General features: G+C 46.2%; 1 protein-coding gene across 2 annotated transcripts in view; it reads right to left on the bottom strand.

Annotated features, from left to right (window-relative positions):
• Positions 1–4,879: 4,879 nt before the first annotated feature.
• ODAD3 (outer dynein arm docking complex subunit 3) overlaps positions 4,880–15,174 on the bottom strand; it is a 47,897-nt gene continuing 37,602 nt past the window's right edge. For both annotated transcript variants that reach the window (XM_073654272.1, XM_073654273.1), the window contains 7 exons: positions 14,164–14,286; positions 13,820–13,963; positions 11,195–11,355; positions 10,419–10,575; positions 10,169–10,324; positions 6,387–6,471; positions 4,880–6,306 (listed from right to left, as the gene is read on the bottom strand). In XM_073654272.1, the coding sequence (XP_073510373.1) occupies positions 6,176–6,306; positions 6,387–6,471; positions 10,169–10,324; positions 10,419–10,575; positions 11,195–11,355; positions 13,820–13,963; positions 14,164–14,286 (957 nt within the window). In that variant the 3' untranslated portion in view covers positions 4,880–6,175. The remainder of the gene's footprint in view (positions 6,307–6,386; positions 6,472–10,168; positions 10,325–10,418; positions 10,576–11,194; positions 11,356–13,819; positions 13,964–14,163; positions 14,287–15,174) is intronic.

Here is a 15,174-nt window from a genome sequence, read left to right as displayed (position 1 = left end):
ATAAGAGGATCAGGAGCTGGGTTACTGTAATAAGAGGTTACAGAGGTAATAAGAGGATCAGGAGCTGGGTTACTGTAATAATAGGTTACAGGGTAATAAGAGGATCAGAAGCTAGGTTACTGTAATAATAGGTTACAGGGGTAATAAGAGGATCAGGAGCCGGGTTACTGTAATAAGAGGTTATAGGGGTAAAAAGAGGATCAGGAGCCAGGTTACTGTAATAAGAGGTTACAGGGTAATAAGAGGATCAGGAGCCAGGTTACTGTAATAATAGGTTACAGGGTAATAAGAGGATCAGAAGCTAGGTTACTGTAATAATAGGTTACAGGGGTAATAAGAGGATCAGGAGTCGGGTTACTGTAATAAGAGGTTATAGGGGTAATAAGAGGATCAGGAGCCGGGTTACTGTAATAAGAGGATCAGGAGGCGGGTTACTGTAATAAGAGGTTACAGAGGTAATAAGAGGATCAGGAGCCGGGTTACTGTAATAATAGGTTACAGGGTAATAAGAGGATCAGGAGCCAGGTTACTGTAATAATAGGTTACAGGGTAATAAGATGATCAGAAGCTGGGTTACTGTAATAATAGGTTACAGGGGTAATAAGAGGATCAGGAGCCGGGTTACTGTAATAATAGGTTGCAGGGGTAATAAGAGGATCAGGAGCCGGGTTACTGTAATAAGAGGTTACAGGGGTAATAAGAGGATCAGGAGCTGGGTTACTGTAATAAGAGGTTACAGAGGTAATAAGAGGATCAGGAGCCGGGTTACTGTAATAATAGGTTACAGGGGTAATAAGAGGATCAGGAGCCGGGTTACTGTAATAAGAGGTTATAGGGGTAATAAGAGGATCAGGAGGCGGGTTACTCTAATAAGAGGTTATAGGAGTAATAAGAGGATCAGGAGGCGGGCTACTGTAATAAGAGGTTACAGGGTAATAAGAGGATCAGGAGCCGGGTTACTCTAATAAGAGGTTATAGGGGTAATAAGAGGATCAGGAGGCGGGCTACTGTAATAAGAGGATCAGGAGCCGATTTACTGTAATAAGAGGTTACTGTAATAAAAGGTTACAGGGGTAATAAGAGGGTCAGGAGCCGGGTTACTGTAATAAGAGGTGACCAGAGTAATAAGAGGATCAGTAGCGAGCTATTGTAATAAGAAATTACTGGATAATAAGAGGATCAGGAGCCGGGTTACTGTAATAAGAGATTACAGGGGTAATAAGGGAATCAGGAGCCGGGTTACTGTAATAAGAGATTACAGGGCTAATAAGAGGGTCAGGAGCCGGGTTACTGTAATAAAAGGTTACAGGGTAATAAGAGGATCAGGAGCTGGGTTACTGTAATAATAGGTTACAGGGTAATAAGAGGATCAGGAGCCGGGTTACTGTAATAAGAGGTTACAGGGGTAATAAGAGGATCAGGAGCCGGGTTACTGTAATAATAGGTTACAGGGTAATAAGAGGATCAGAAGCTGGGTTACTGTAATAAGAGGTTATAGGGGTAATAAGAGGATCAGGAGCCGGGTTACTCTAATAAGAGGTTATAGGAGTAATAAGAGGATCAGTAGGCGGGCTACTGTAATAAGAGGTTACAGGGTAATAAGAGGATCAAGAGCCGGGTTACTCTAATAAGAGGCTATAGGGGTAATAAGAGGATCAGGAGGCGGGCTACTGTAATAAGAGGATCAGGAGCCGAGTTACTTTAATAAGAGGTTACTGTAATAAAAGGTTACAGGGGTAATAAGAGGATCAGGAGCCGGACTACTGTAATAAGAGGTTACAGGGGTAATAAGAGGATCAGGAGCCGGACTACTGTAATAAGAGGTTACAGTGTAATAAGAGGATCAGGAGTGGGGTTACAGTAATAAGAGGTTACAGGGTAATAAGAGGATCAGGAGCTGGGTTACAGTAATAAGAGGTTACAGGGTAATAAGAGGATCAGGAGCTGGGTTACTGTAATAAGAGGTTACAGGGGTAATAAGAGGATCAGGAGCCGGGTTACTGTAATAAGGGGTTACTGTAATAAGAGGTTACAGGGTAATAAGAGGATCAGGAGGCGAGTAACTGTAATAAGAGGTTATAGGGGTAATAAGAGGATCAGGAGCCGGGTTACTGTAATAAGAGGTTACAGGGTAATCAGAGGATCAGGAGCCGGGTTACTGTAATAAGAGGTTACAGGGGTAATAAGAGGATCAGGAGCCGGGTTACTGTAATAAGAGGTTATAGGGGTAATAAGAGGATCAGGAGCCGGGTTAATATAATAAGAGGTTACAGGGTAATGAGAGGATCAGGAGCCGGGTTACTGTAATATGAGGTTACAGGGTAATAAGAGGATCAGGAGCCGGGTTACTGTAATAAGAGGTTACAGGGTAATCAGAGGATCAGGAGCCGGGTTACTGTAATATGAGGTTACAGGGTAATAAGAGGATCAGGAGCCGGGTTACTGTAATAAGAGGTTACAGAGTAATCAGAGGATCAGGAGCCGGGTTACTGTAATATGAGGTTACAGGGTAATAAGAGGATCAGGAGCTGGGTTACTGTAATAAGAGGTTACAGGGTAATCAGAGGATCAGGAGCCGGGTTACTGTAATAAGAGGTTACAGGGTAATCAGAGGATCAGGAGCCGGGTTACTGTAATAAGAGGTTACAGGGTAATGAGAGGATCAGGAGCCGGGTTACTGTAATATGAGGTTACAGGGTAATAAGAGGATCAGGAGCTGGGTTACTGTAATAAGGGGGTACAGGGTAATCAGAGGATCAGGAGCCGGGTTACTGTAATAAGAGGTTACAGGGGTAATAAGAGGCTCAGGACCCGGGTTACGGTAATTAGAGGATCAGGAGCCGGGTTACTGTAATAAGAGGTTACAGGGTAATAAGAGGATCAGGAGTCAGGTTACTGTAATAAGAGGTTACAGGGTAATAAGAGGATCAGGAGCCGGGTTACTGTAATAAGAGGTTACAGGGTAATGAGAGGATCAGGAGCCGGGTTACTGTAATAAGAGGTTACAGGGGTAATAAGAGGCTCAGGACCCGGGTTACGGTAATTAGAGGATCAGGAGCCGGGTTACTGTAATAATAGGTTACAGGGTAATAAAAGGATCAGGAGCCGGGTTACTGTAATAAGAGGTTACAGGGGTAATAAGAGGATCAGGAGCCGGGTTACTGTAATAAGAGGTTATAGGGGTAATAAGAGGATCAGGAGCCGGGTTAATATAATAAGAGGTTACAGGGTAATCAGAGGATCAGGAGCCGGGTTACTGTAATATGAGGTTACAGGGTAATAAGAGGATCAGGAGCCGGGTTACTGTAATAAGAGGTTACAGGGTAATCAGAGGATCAGGAGCCGGGTTACTGTAATATGAGGTTACAGGGTAATAAGAGGATCAGGAGCCGGGTTACTGTAATAAGAGGTTACAGGGTAATCAGAGGATCAGGAGCCGGGTTACTGTAATATGAGGTTACAGGGTAATAAGAGGATCAGGAGCTGGGTTACTGTAATAAGAGGTTACAGGGTAAACAGAGGATCAGGAGCCGGGTTACTGTAATAAGAGGTTACAGGGTAATCAGAGGATCAGGAGCCGGGTTACTGTAATAAGAGGTTACAGGGGTAATAAGAGGATCAGGAGCCAGGTTACTGTAATAAGAGGTTACAGGGTAATAAGAGGATCAGGAGCCGGGTTACTGTAATAAGAGGTTACAGGGTAATAAGAGGATCAGGAGCCGGGTTACTGTAATAAGAGGTTACAGGGTAATAAGAGGATCAGGAGCCGGGTTACTGTAATAAGAGGTTACAGGGTAATAAGAGGATCAGGAGCCGGGTTACTGTAATAAGAGGTTACAGGGTAATAAGAGGATCAGGAGCCGGGTTACTGTAATAAGAGGTTACAGGGTAATAAGAGGATCAGGAGCCGGGTTACTGTAATAAGAGGTTACAGGGTAATGAGAGGATCAGGAGCCGGGTTACTGTAATATGAGGTTACAGGGTAATAAGAGGATCAGGAGCTGGGTTACTGTAATAAGGGGGTACAGGGTAATCAGAGGATCAGGAGCCGGGTTACTGTAATAAGAGGTTACAGGGGTAATAAGAGGCTCAGGACCCGGGTTACGGTAATTAGAGGATCAGGAGCCGGGTTACTGTAATAAGAGGTTACAGGGTAATAAGAGGATCAGGAGTCAGGTTACTGTAATAAGAGGTTACAGGGTAATAAGAGGATCAGGAGCCGGGTTACTGTAATAAGAGGTTACAGGGGTAATAAGAGGCTCAGGACCCGGGTTACGGTAATTAGAGGATCAGGAGCCGGGTTACTGTAATAATAGGTTACAGGGTAATAAAAGGATCAGGAGCCGGGTTACTGTAATAAGAGGATACAGGGTACACACTGGTGTAACAACGACAATCCTTGTAAAAGTGTACGAGACATGGACAAATGAATGGGAATATTGAGCGCAGGAATGAGTTGAGTTGCTTACATGCTTGATGATCCGGTGACACGGAGCAGCGCTTCATAATTAAAAAAATGGCTAAGTTTGGTTGCAACTTCATGTTCCTAATTGCCGAGAGGAGGACAGCTCTGAAGCACAATCTACTGCTTTAGGAAGTGAAATACAATACATAGGTGACATCTAATAATCATCCCCACTTCTGAGCAAAGAGGCCCAGAAGTATCTGAGTTATTCTTTGGGAATTGACCTCTGCCACTATCTGTGTAGCTGGGTCTGTGTATGCAGTCACTGTGTAGGATCCTCAGAGTCTGGTGACGGCCATGTCACGCACATCTCTGTCTTGCTTTCGCTTGGCTGCAAGCGATATCTGGTGGAAAAGTCCAAGGCACATGAGACACAGGACCTCTATGGTTATTAACGCAGGGAGAGAGACAGGGTTTTTTAGAGAATTTTTATTTATTTGTTATAGGGAAAACATAAGAGGTCACATTTCAGCCTCGCTCATGTCTCAGGATAACGTCACAAAGCAGCTGTTCCCACAACACTTCTGATCTTGGCAGCGTCATGAGAAGTCAGAGTCTGATCCTCTGCCCCCCTGTCTGCGCCACTTACAGAGAGGGAAGGGGGCTGACATGGGGTGCAGACAGTGGTGGCCGGCAAGGGGGGGACTGAAAGAGGCTACGACATGTAGACGATTGTAGATCTACGAAGCAGGACAGGTAGATGATTGTGCATCTAGGATGCAGGACAGGTAGATGAATGTAGATTTAGGAAGCAGGACAGGTAGATGATTGCAGATCTATGAGGCAAGACAGGTAAACGATTGTAGATCTATGTAGCAGGACATGATTGTAAACCTAGGAATCAGGACAGGTCGATGATTGTAAATCTATGGATCAGGACAGGTAAATGATTGTAGATCTCCGAAGCAGGACATGATTGTAAATCTATGAAGGACAGGCAGATGATTGTAAATATAGGAGACAGGACTAATAGTAGATTGTAGATCTAGGAAACAGGACAGGTAGATGATTAACCCTAAGCAAGTCAGGAAGATGAGAGCCTAATCAGGTAGATAAGCCTAGTCCTATAAAATAAGGCAGGTAGACATATAGAAGATTGTAGATGTATCAATCAGAACAGGCAGGCGATTGTAGTTCTATGGAGCAGGACAGGTAGACAATTGTAGATCTATGAAGCAGGACTGCTAGATGATTCTATATCTAGGACACATGACTGGTAGGTTATTGTACATCTAGCAAACAGGATAGGTAAAAGAAATCTAGGAAACAAGACTGGTAGAAGATTGTAGATCTAGGAAACAGGACGGGTAGAAGATTGTAAATCTAGGAAACAGGACTGGTAAAAGATTGTAGATCTAGGAAAAAGTCTGGTAGAAGATTGCAGATCTAGGAAACAGGACTGGTAGAAGATTGTAGATCTAGGAAACAGGACTGGTAGAAGATTGTAGATCTAGGAAACAGGACTGGTAGAAGATTGTAAATCTAGGAAACAGGACTGGTAGAAGATTGTAAATCTAGGAAACAGGACTGGTAAAAGATTGTAGATCTAGGAAAAAGTCTGGTAGAAGATTGTAGATCTAGGAAACAGGACTGGCAGAAGATTGTAGATCTAGGAAACAGGACAGTTGTACAAAGTAGATTGGGTTGTTGAGTGTAGACATAGTTATGTCAGGTGTATCTCTAACAGGACTGGCGTGTCACCGCTATCCCTCACTGCTTCCCCTTCTTCTTCTTGGGCCGGGCCTTTCTTTTGGTCTTAGACTCTATGATTTGCTGGGACTGTTTCTTTAGACTGGCGCGTGTCACCACATCGCCTTCGTCCTCTCCGCTGTCCTCATCATCTGTAGACAAATATTAACATGTAGTGAGCCGCCAAAAATAAAAATATTCACTACCCAAGAGTTGCTGGCTCCCCACGTACCATCAAATGTGTCCTGCTTGGCCAGTGCCGGCAGCGGGATGCGAACGTTAAAAGCTGGAAGTTTGCCCTCGATGGAAGCCTGGAACTGGAGATAAAAGGTAATGTGTTCACACCTCCATGGTATATAAATCTTATCCCGCAATGCAGAAAACCTAATCACTTCAATGCAGATGAGCAGTAATACCAAACACAGCCTTTGGGTCTGGAGTTACAGTATATACACACTGCTCAAAAAAATAAAGGGAACACTTAAACAACAGAATATAACTCCAAGTAGATCAAACTTCTGTGGAATCAAACTGTCCACTTAGGAAGCAACACTGATTGACAATCAATTTCACATGCTGCTGTGCAAATGGAATAGACAATAGATGGAAATTATTGGCAATTATCAAGACACCCTCAATAAAGGAGTGGTTCTGCAGGTGGGGACCACAGACCACATCTCAGTACCAATGCTTTCTGGCTGATGTTTTGGTCACTTTTGAATGTTGGTTGTGCTTTCACAGTCGTGGTAGCATGAGATGGACTCTACAACCCACAGAAGTTGCTCAGGTAGTGCAGCTCATTCAGGATGGCACATCAATGCGAGCTGTGGCAAGAAGGTTTGCTGTGTCTGTCAGCGTAGTGTCCAGAGGCTGGAGTCGCTACCAGGAGACAGGCCAGTACACCAGGAGACGTGGAGGGGGCCGTAGGAGGGCAACAACCGAGCAGCAGGACCGCTACCTCCGCCTTTGTGCAAGGAGGAACAGGAGGAGCACTGCCAGAGCCCTGCAAAATTACCTCCAGCAGGCCACAAATGTGCATGTGTCTGCACAAACGGTTAGAAACTGACTCCATGAGGGTGGTATGAGGGCCCGACGTCCACAGATGGGGGTTGTGCTCACAGCCCAACACCGTGCAGGACGCTTGGCATTAGCCACAGAACACCAGGATTGGCAAAGTCGCCATTGGCGCCCTGTTCTCTTCACAGATGAAAGCAGGTTCACACTTCGCACATGTGACAGACGTGACAGAGTCTGGAGACGCCGTGGAGAGCGATCTGCTGCCTGCAACATCCTTCAGCATGACCGGTTTGGCAGTGTGTAAATAATGGTGTGGGATGGCATTACTTTGGAGGGCCGCACAGCCCTCCATGTGCTCGCCAGAGGTTGCCTGACTGCCATTAGGTACCGAGATGAGATCCTCAGACCTCTTGTGAGACCATATGCTGGTGTGGTTGGCCCTGGGTTCTTCCTAATGCAGGACAATGCCAGACCTCATGTGGCTGGAGTGTGTCAGCAGTTCCTGCAAGATGAAGGCATTGAAGCTATGGACTGGCCCGCCCGTTCCCCAGACCTGAATCCAATTGAGCACATATGGGACATCATGTCTCGCTCCATCCACCAACGTCACGTTGCACCACAGACTGTCCAGGAGTTGGCGGATGCTTTAGTCCAGGTCTGGGAGGAGATCCCACAGGAGACCATCTGCAACTTCATCAGGAGCATGCCCAGGCGTTGTAGGGACGTGGAGGCCACACACAATACTGAGACTCATTTTGCCTTGTTTTAACGACATTACATCAAAGTTGGATCAGCCTGTAGTGTGTTTTTCCACTTTCATTTTCAGTAAATCCAGGCCTCCATTGGTTAATACATTTGATTTCCATTGCTGATTTTTGTGTGATTTTGTTGTCAGCACATTCAACTTTGTACAGAACAAAGTATTCAATGAGAAGATTTCATTCATTCAGATCTAGGATGTGTTATTTGAGTGTTCCTTTATTTTTTTGAGCAGTGTATATACAGTACAGACCAAAAGTTTGGACACACCTTCTCATTTAAAGATTTTTCTGTATTTTCTTGACTATGAAAATTGTACATTCACACTGAAGGCATCAAAACTATGAATTAACACATGTGGAATTATATACTTAACAAAAAAGTGTGAAACAACTGAAAATATGGCTTATATTCTAGGTTCTTCAAAGTAGCCACCTTTTGCTTTGATGACTGCTTTGCACACTCTTGCAAAAAGAAGCAAAACCTACAAAAGACAAAAAATATATCTCATACCCTACCATCATTATATATAAATGTAAAGCAAAGTTGCATATTAAATATAGGGTACTTAGTGAACTATTTTTGATCAAAAAAAGTATACAAGCCGTCCCACCAGCGACAAGGTGACCCTAAATTGGGACGGTACCTACACTGTCTATATTAAAAACCTTACTGTATATCAAAGTTGAAGTAATGCATATAAAAGGGTAGACAAATAGGACCGGGTCCCAACTTCAGACCACTCTTGGCATTCTCTTGATGAGCTTCAAGAGGTAGTCACCGGAAATGGTCTTCCAACAATCTTGAAGGAGTTCCCAGAGATGCTTAGCACTTGTTGGCCCTTTTGCCTTCACTCTGAGGTCCAGCTCACCCCAAACCATCTCGATTGGGTTCAGGTCTGGTGACTGTGGAGGCCAGGTCATCTGGCGTAGCCCCCCCATCACTCTCCTTCTTGGTCATATAGCCCTTACACAGCCTGGAGGTGTGTTTGGGGTCATTGTCCTGTTGAAAAATAAATGATGGCCCAACTAAACGCAAACCGGATGGAATAGCATGCCGCTGCAAGATGCTGTGGTAGCCATGCTGGTTCAGTATGCCTTCAATTTTGAATAAATCCCCAACAGTGTCACCAGCAAAGCACCCCCACACCTCCTCCTCCATGCTTCACGGTGGGAACCAGGCATGTAGAGTCCATCCATTCACCTTTTCTGCGTCGCACAAAGACACGATGGTTGGAACCAAAAAATTTGGACTCATCAGACCAAAGCACAGATTTCCACTGGTCTAATGTCCATTCCTTGTGTTCTTTAGCCCAAACAAGTCTCTTCTGCTTGTTGCCTGTCCTTAGCAGTGGTTTCCTAGCAGTTATTTTACCATGAAGGCCTGCTGCACAAAGTCTCCTCTTAACAATTGTTGTAGAGATGTGTCTGCTGCTAGAACTCTGTGTGGCATTGACCTGGTCTCTAATCTGAGCTGCTGTTAACCTGCGATTTCTGAGGCTGGTGACTCGGATAAACTTATCCTCAGAAGCAGAGGTGACTCTTGGTCTTCCTTTCCTGGGGCGGTCCTCATGTGAGTCAGTTTCTTTATAGTGCTTGATGGTTTTTGCAACTGCACTTGGGGACACTTTCAAAGTTTTCAAAATTTTTCGCACTGACTGACCTTCATTTCTTAAAGTAATGATGGCCACTCGTTTTTCTTTACTTAGCTGCCTTTTTCTTGCCATAATACAAATTCTAACAGTCTATTCAGTAGGACTATCAGCTGTGTATCCACCAGACTTCTGCACAACACAACTGATGGTCCCAACCCCATTTATAAGGCAAGAAATCCCACTTATTAAACCTGACAGGGCACACCTGTGAAGTGAAAACCATTTCCGGTGTCTACCTCTTGAAGCTCATCAAGAGAATGCCAAGAGTGTGCAAAGCAGTCATCAAAGCAAAAGGTGGCTACTTTGAAGAACCTAGAATATAAGACATATTTTCAGTTGTTTCACACTTTTTTGTTAAGTATATAATTCCATATGTGTTAATTTATAGTTTTGATGCCTTCAGTGTGAATGTACAATTTTCATAGTCATGAAAATACAGAAAAATCTTTAAATGAGAAGGTGTGTCCAAACTTTTGGTCTGTACTGTATATATCAGTAAGGTTTTCCTACAAAGCGACACTGTGCAAGGTGGCTCTTTTGACAGAATGTCATCCATCTAGGTTTCTCCAGACGCTTCGTCTTACCTCCTCCTCCTCCATCTGCCTTAGGATCTCTCCAATGTTCTGCCCGTCTAACTCCTCCAGGAGTTTCTGCAGCTTTTGGTCGGTGGTGTCCAGGACATCCAGGACATACTCATCTGACTGAGAAGACAGATCCTTTGCAGGAAAATGGCTCCTGGGCTGATAAAAGAGAATAATAGTTGTAAACACATACCAGTTGAATTCTGCACTTTCTATTTGCTTGTTTTGCTCCCCTCCATATCTGAGTACTCACCACCTTGACATGCTGCACTTTGGTAGACAGGTGCTCCACTCCAGACTTTGCTGCCACCAAAATTTTGGTCATCTTCTCCAGCTCCTCCTTATTCTTCTCTTGTCTCTTCTCTTCCTTCTGTAGATGAGCTTGAAGCTCTTCTAAAATCTGCTGACCGCTGCGGTTGATGAACATCGGACATGACTAGTAAAACATGGCGTAAGGTCTGGATATTTCTAAAAACTATTCTACACATCTACAGCAATATGGGGCCACCATCAGGGCCCCAACTCAGAAGTATCACAGCCTTCTTCAGTTGCCCACCAATGAATGCAATGGGGGAAAAAATATGGAGGATAATGGCCATAACAGGACGTGCATGACCGGCGGTGTGGGGGAAGGGAACTGACAACTGTCATAGAATGTTTGTCTTTTTTCGGCCACTTTCTGGGTCCTAGCTAAGTGGTTTTGTTCGGACAGACACTTGGTGGCCTCCGTAACAGCTGGACCAGGACAGTCGTCACTTCTGTGCCCGGCATCCTGGGATTGTTTGCTGCTTTATAGGCCCTGCAACGTCATGACGGAGGCCTCGTAAGCACCAGAGGTGTCCGTGCAAGACCGAGTATCAAGGAGGACCGGACTGGGCGAAACAAACTGCTCACCTTTAAGCTTTTTCCATTTATACACAGGAATATGTTGGGTTTTGCTCTTGATATACCCCTAGGATACGCCATCACTAACTATGGTAGGAATATCCCTTTAACCACAGCACCTGTCTGACCTGTGTGTATAGGTACCTGGACAGCTTGGCCTCCCCCGAATACTTCAGCTCCTGGAAGGCATCCTGCAGTCTCTCTTTTTCCTCTTTAAGCCTCACCAGAGTCCGCTCATTCTCGCTCTTCAGCTCTTCCAAGTGTTTGTGGGTCTCCCCCTGGGCAATGAAGCGTCTCACCACTTCCTAATCATTGGAGGATATAGAGAACAGGTTAATTTTCATGGTGTCTATTTTGTAAAGCATTCATCAATTTGTGTCAACTATTTATATTCTCTGCATCAGATAATATGTATAAAATTATACTGTATTCCTGCAGCAGGAGCCTCTCCCTTCCGCCCTATCGGGAGTAGGACAAAGTATCACAAAGGTTTGACCACTTACAGTGAATATGAAAAGTAAATCAAAAATAAATCATGCCAAGAAGAATCATATAGAAAGTTTTCCCGACTTTAATGTCGCCCATAATCTGTTGAAAAAAAATCCTGAAATCACTTTGAGGGGGAAAATAAAAATAACAAAACTAAAATAATGTGGCTGCAGAAGTGTGAACATCCTCTTAGAATTGGGCATGTGGTTGTGTTTAGAATTAGCCAATCACATTTACGATCATGTTAGATAGTAGTCAGTGTACGGCCGCCATCATTTACAGGGGTTCTTCTTATCCCCATATAAAGTTTTGCTGTTCTAGGAAGATTTTCCTGACATTTTCTCAGTTGTATTTTTACAGCAAAAGCCACAACAGCTGACAACACAGCAAAGGGATCTCATTGTTAAAAATTATGAGTCGGGAAAAGAGAACAAAAATGTTTTCAAGGTATTAGAAATACAATAAAGCACTGTGAAGACGTCATCATGAAGTGGCTTAAATTTCTCACAACAGTGACATTATTTAGAACTGGACGTCCCTCAAAAATTGATTAAAAGACAAGAAGAAAATTGTTCTGGGAGACTGCAAAGAGGCCGACAGCAACATTAAAGGAAGGTGCAAGAATTTCTGGTAAGTCCTGGTTGTGAACTGCATATGACAACAATCTCCTGTATTCTTCATATGTCAGGCCTGTGGGTAGGGTGGCGAGACAGAAGCCTTTTCTCACAGAGAAAAATATCTAAGTCCCGCTATGTTTTACCAAAGCCTACATCAAGTCTGACAAAAGCATGTGGGAAAACGTGTTATGTGTGATGATCCACTGATAATTTTTTTTACCAGAATTCCAAAAGGTGCAAAGCCCACACTGTGAATCACTAAAATAACACCATACTCACAGTGAGTGTAGCGCTGGCGTCCCTGCCCTCTGCTAGGCAGGGACGCTGCTCCCCTCACCGCTCTGCTCCGTGCCCGGCGTCCTCTCCCCGCTCTGCTGTCAGCGCGCGCTCCGTCCCGGCGTCCTCCTCCTGCTCTGCTCTCGGCGCGCGCTCCTTCCCGGCCCCTGTGCTTAGGGCGCGCGCGCGCGCGCTCCCCTCCTCTTAAAGGGGCCGCGCGCGTCGCCCTAAAGAGTCCCCGGCCAATGGCCGGAGGACTTCATCATATAAAAGGCACCTCCTCCAAAATGGAGGTGCCCGAGCAATGTTGTTTGCACCTGTGTCTCACCTGTGCTTCAGCCCTCAGGTCCCGTTGCCAGTTTCCTGCCAGTTTCCTGCCAGTTTCCTGCTAGTTACCTGCCTGATTCCTGCCTGAATACTTGTTACCTGCCTGCCTGCCTGAGGTCCGACGGTCTGCCTTACAACTCCGGTCAGTCTGTCTAAGGACCAACTTGTCCGCTCACCTGGGAGCGCACATCAGCTACCTGCCTGCTTGCCTGAGGTCCGACGGTCTGCCTTACAACTCCGGTCAGTCTGTCTATGGACCAGCTTGCCCGCTCACCTGGGAGCGCTTCTCCGCTACCTGCCTGCTTGCCAGCCCGGAGGCTCCGTTGTCACGTGCTGTGACCACCAGCTATCTCAGAGACTCTTGCCCGCTCACCTGGGAGCGCATCTCCGTTACCTGCCTGCTTGCCAGCCCGGAGGTCCCGTTGTCACGTGCGGTGACCACCAGCTATTCCAGAGACTCTTGCCCGCTCACCTGGGAGCGCTTCTCCGTTACCTACCTGCCTGCCAGCCCGGAGGTTCCGCCGTCACGTGCCGTGACCACCTGCTATTCCAGAGACTCTCGCTTGCTCACCTGGGAGCACACATCTACCATCTGCCTGCTAGCCTACCCGGAGGCTCTGCCATCACAGGTCGTACCTACCCCTTACCCAGAGACTGCCCTGATCACTTGCCGTAACTCCCTGTCCGTTCACCCAGAGACTGCCACCCGCTCCCTTACAAGGGCCGCCCCCTTGTATAGTAGCTCAGAGGTTCCGCCTCCCGGACCCGTTACAGTGAGGCATGGTGGAGGAACAATTCTGCTTTGGGGCTGGATTCTGGGGCAATAGTCAAGGTGGAGAGAACTATGAACAGTCCCAAATATCAGTCAATTTTGCATCAAAACCTTCAGGCCTCTGCTAAAAAGCTGAAGATGAAGAGGAATTTCACTCTAAGTGATCTCCAAATCAACAAAAGAACGGATTCACCAGAAAAAGATCAAAGTTTTGGAATGACCCAGCCAGAACCCAGAACTGAATTCAATAGAAAATCTGTGGGTGACCTGATGAGGGCGGCCTCTCACCTGTGTATCTGTCACCCCTGTGGCCTCCTTTATCCTCTGAAAAGCCTCCTGATAGGACCGGATTGCCTTTTCTTCTTCGTGTCCATTAGATACCAGTTGGATGTCGGTAGGAGCGTCCTCTCCAGGCAAAGTCACACGCTGAGCCTAAAAAGTCAAGAATGGGGACAGTGCAAGTTAAGAATATGTTGACACCTCGCAGGAGCCATCGCTCGCCTGCTAGAAAACTTATGAGATAGTTGGCGGATCCTACAAGAAAATCTATGGCCAAAATTATAAGTGTGAAGTGCCACCACTAGGGGGAGCTTATATGCAGTATGGATTGCTGATCACAAATGGCTACTTACTCTTCTTTCCGCGCGCTCAGCGAACATACGTCTCTCTTCTGCCTGACGCTTGTACTCCTGAAGGATCCGATCCCTCTCCCGGCGCTCGCGGTGAAACTCCTCTTCCTGCTGCTGAAGTTCTGTCTGTAAAGGAGGATAATATAAATCAATGGTGGGTGGAGGAGACCTCAAAGCCATTGGGCGTTTTGCCCATCATAAGTAGGAATTTGCAGATTTGGGGACTGGTTGAGTGACAAGTACAGAGTGATCGTTATGGGTCATTAAACGAGCGCAGATCGACTTCTATACAGTCGATTAGCATTAGTTTCCGGGCAGAAATCGGCCGGTATAAATGGGATTTTACTGTGTAACCCCAAAAGGAATTACTACACTGTGTATAGTCATAAGTGAGCCATATGTCACGGCCCACCCCCTGCATACCTGGGCCACCCCCCACATACACGGCTCAACCCTTCACATACACAGCCCACCCCCCATACACCTGGGCCACCCCCCACATACACGGCTCACCCGCTACATACATGGCCCACCCCCCCACTTACATGGCTCACCCCCCACATACCCGGGCCACCCCACACACACACGGCCCACCCCCCATAATACCTAGGTCACCCCCACATACAGTATACAGCTCACTCTCCATATACCCAGGCCACCCCTACATACACCGTTCACCCCCCACATATCCAGGCCACCCCCCACATACACGGTTCACCCCCCCACATACACGGTTCACCTCCCCACATACACGGTTCACCTCCCCCCCACATACATGGTTCACCTCCCCACATACACGGTTCACCCCCCCACATACACGGTTCACCTCCCCCCCACATACATGGTTCACCTCCCCACATACACGGTTCACCCCCCCACATACACGGTTCACCTCCCCCCCACATACATGGTTCACCTCCCCACATACACGGTTCACCCCCCCACATACACGGTTCACCTCCCCCCCACATACATGGTTCACCTCCCCACATACACGGTTCACCCCCCACATAC

Source organism: Phyllobates terribilis, unplaced genomic scaffold (assembly GCF_046119375.1).
Source record: "Phyllobates terribilis strain yellow unplaced genomic scaffold, ASM4611937v1 Scaffold_11__3_contigs__length_659146591, whole genome shotgun sequence".
In the NCBI taxonomy this organism is placed as follows: domain Eukaryota; kingdom Metazoa; phylum Chordata; class Amphibia; order Anura; family Dendrobatidae; genus Phyllobates; species Phyllobates terribilis.
The sequence above is the reverse complement of the archived record's forward strand: the minus strand, read 5'-3'. Positions and strand labels throughout refer to the sequence as shown.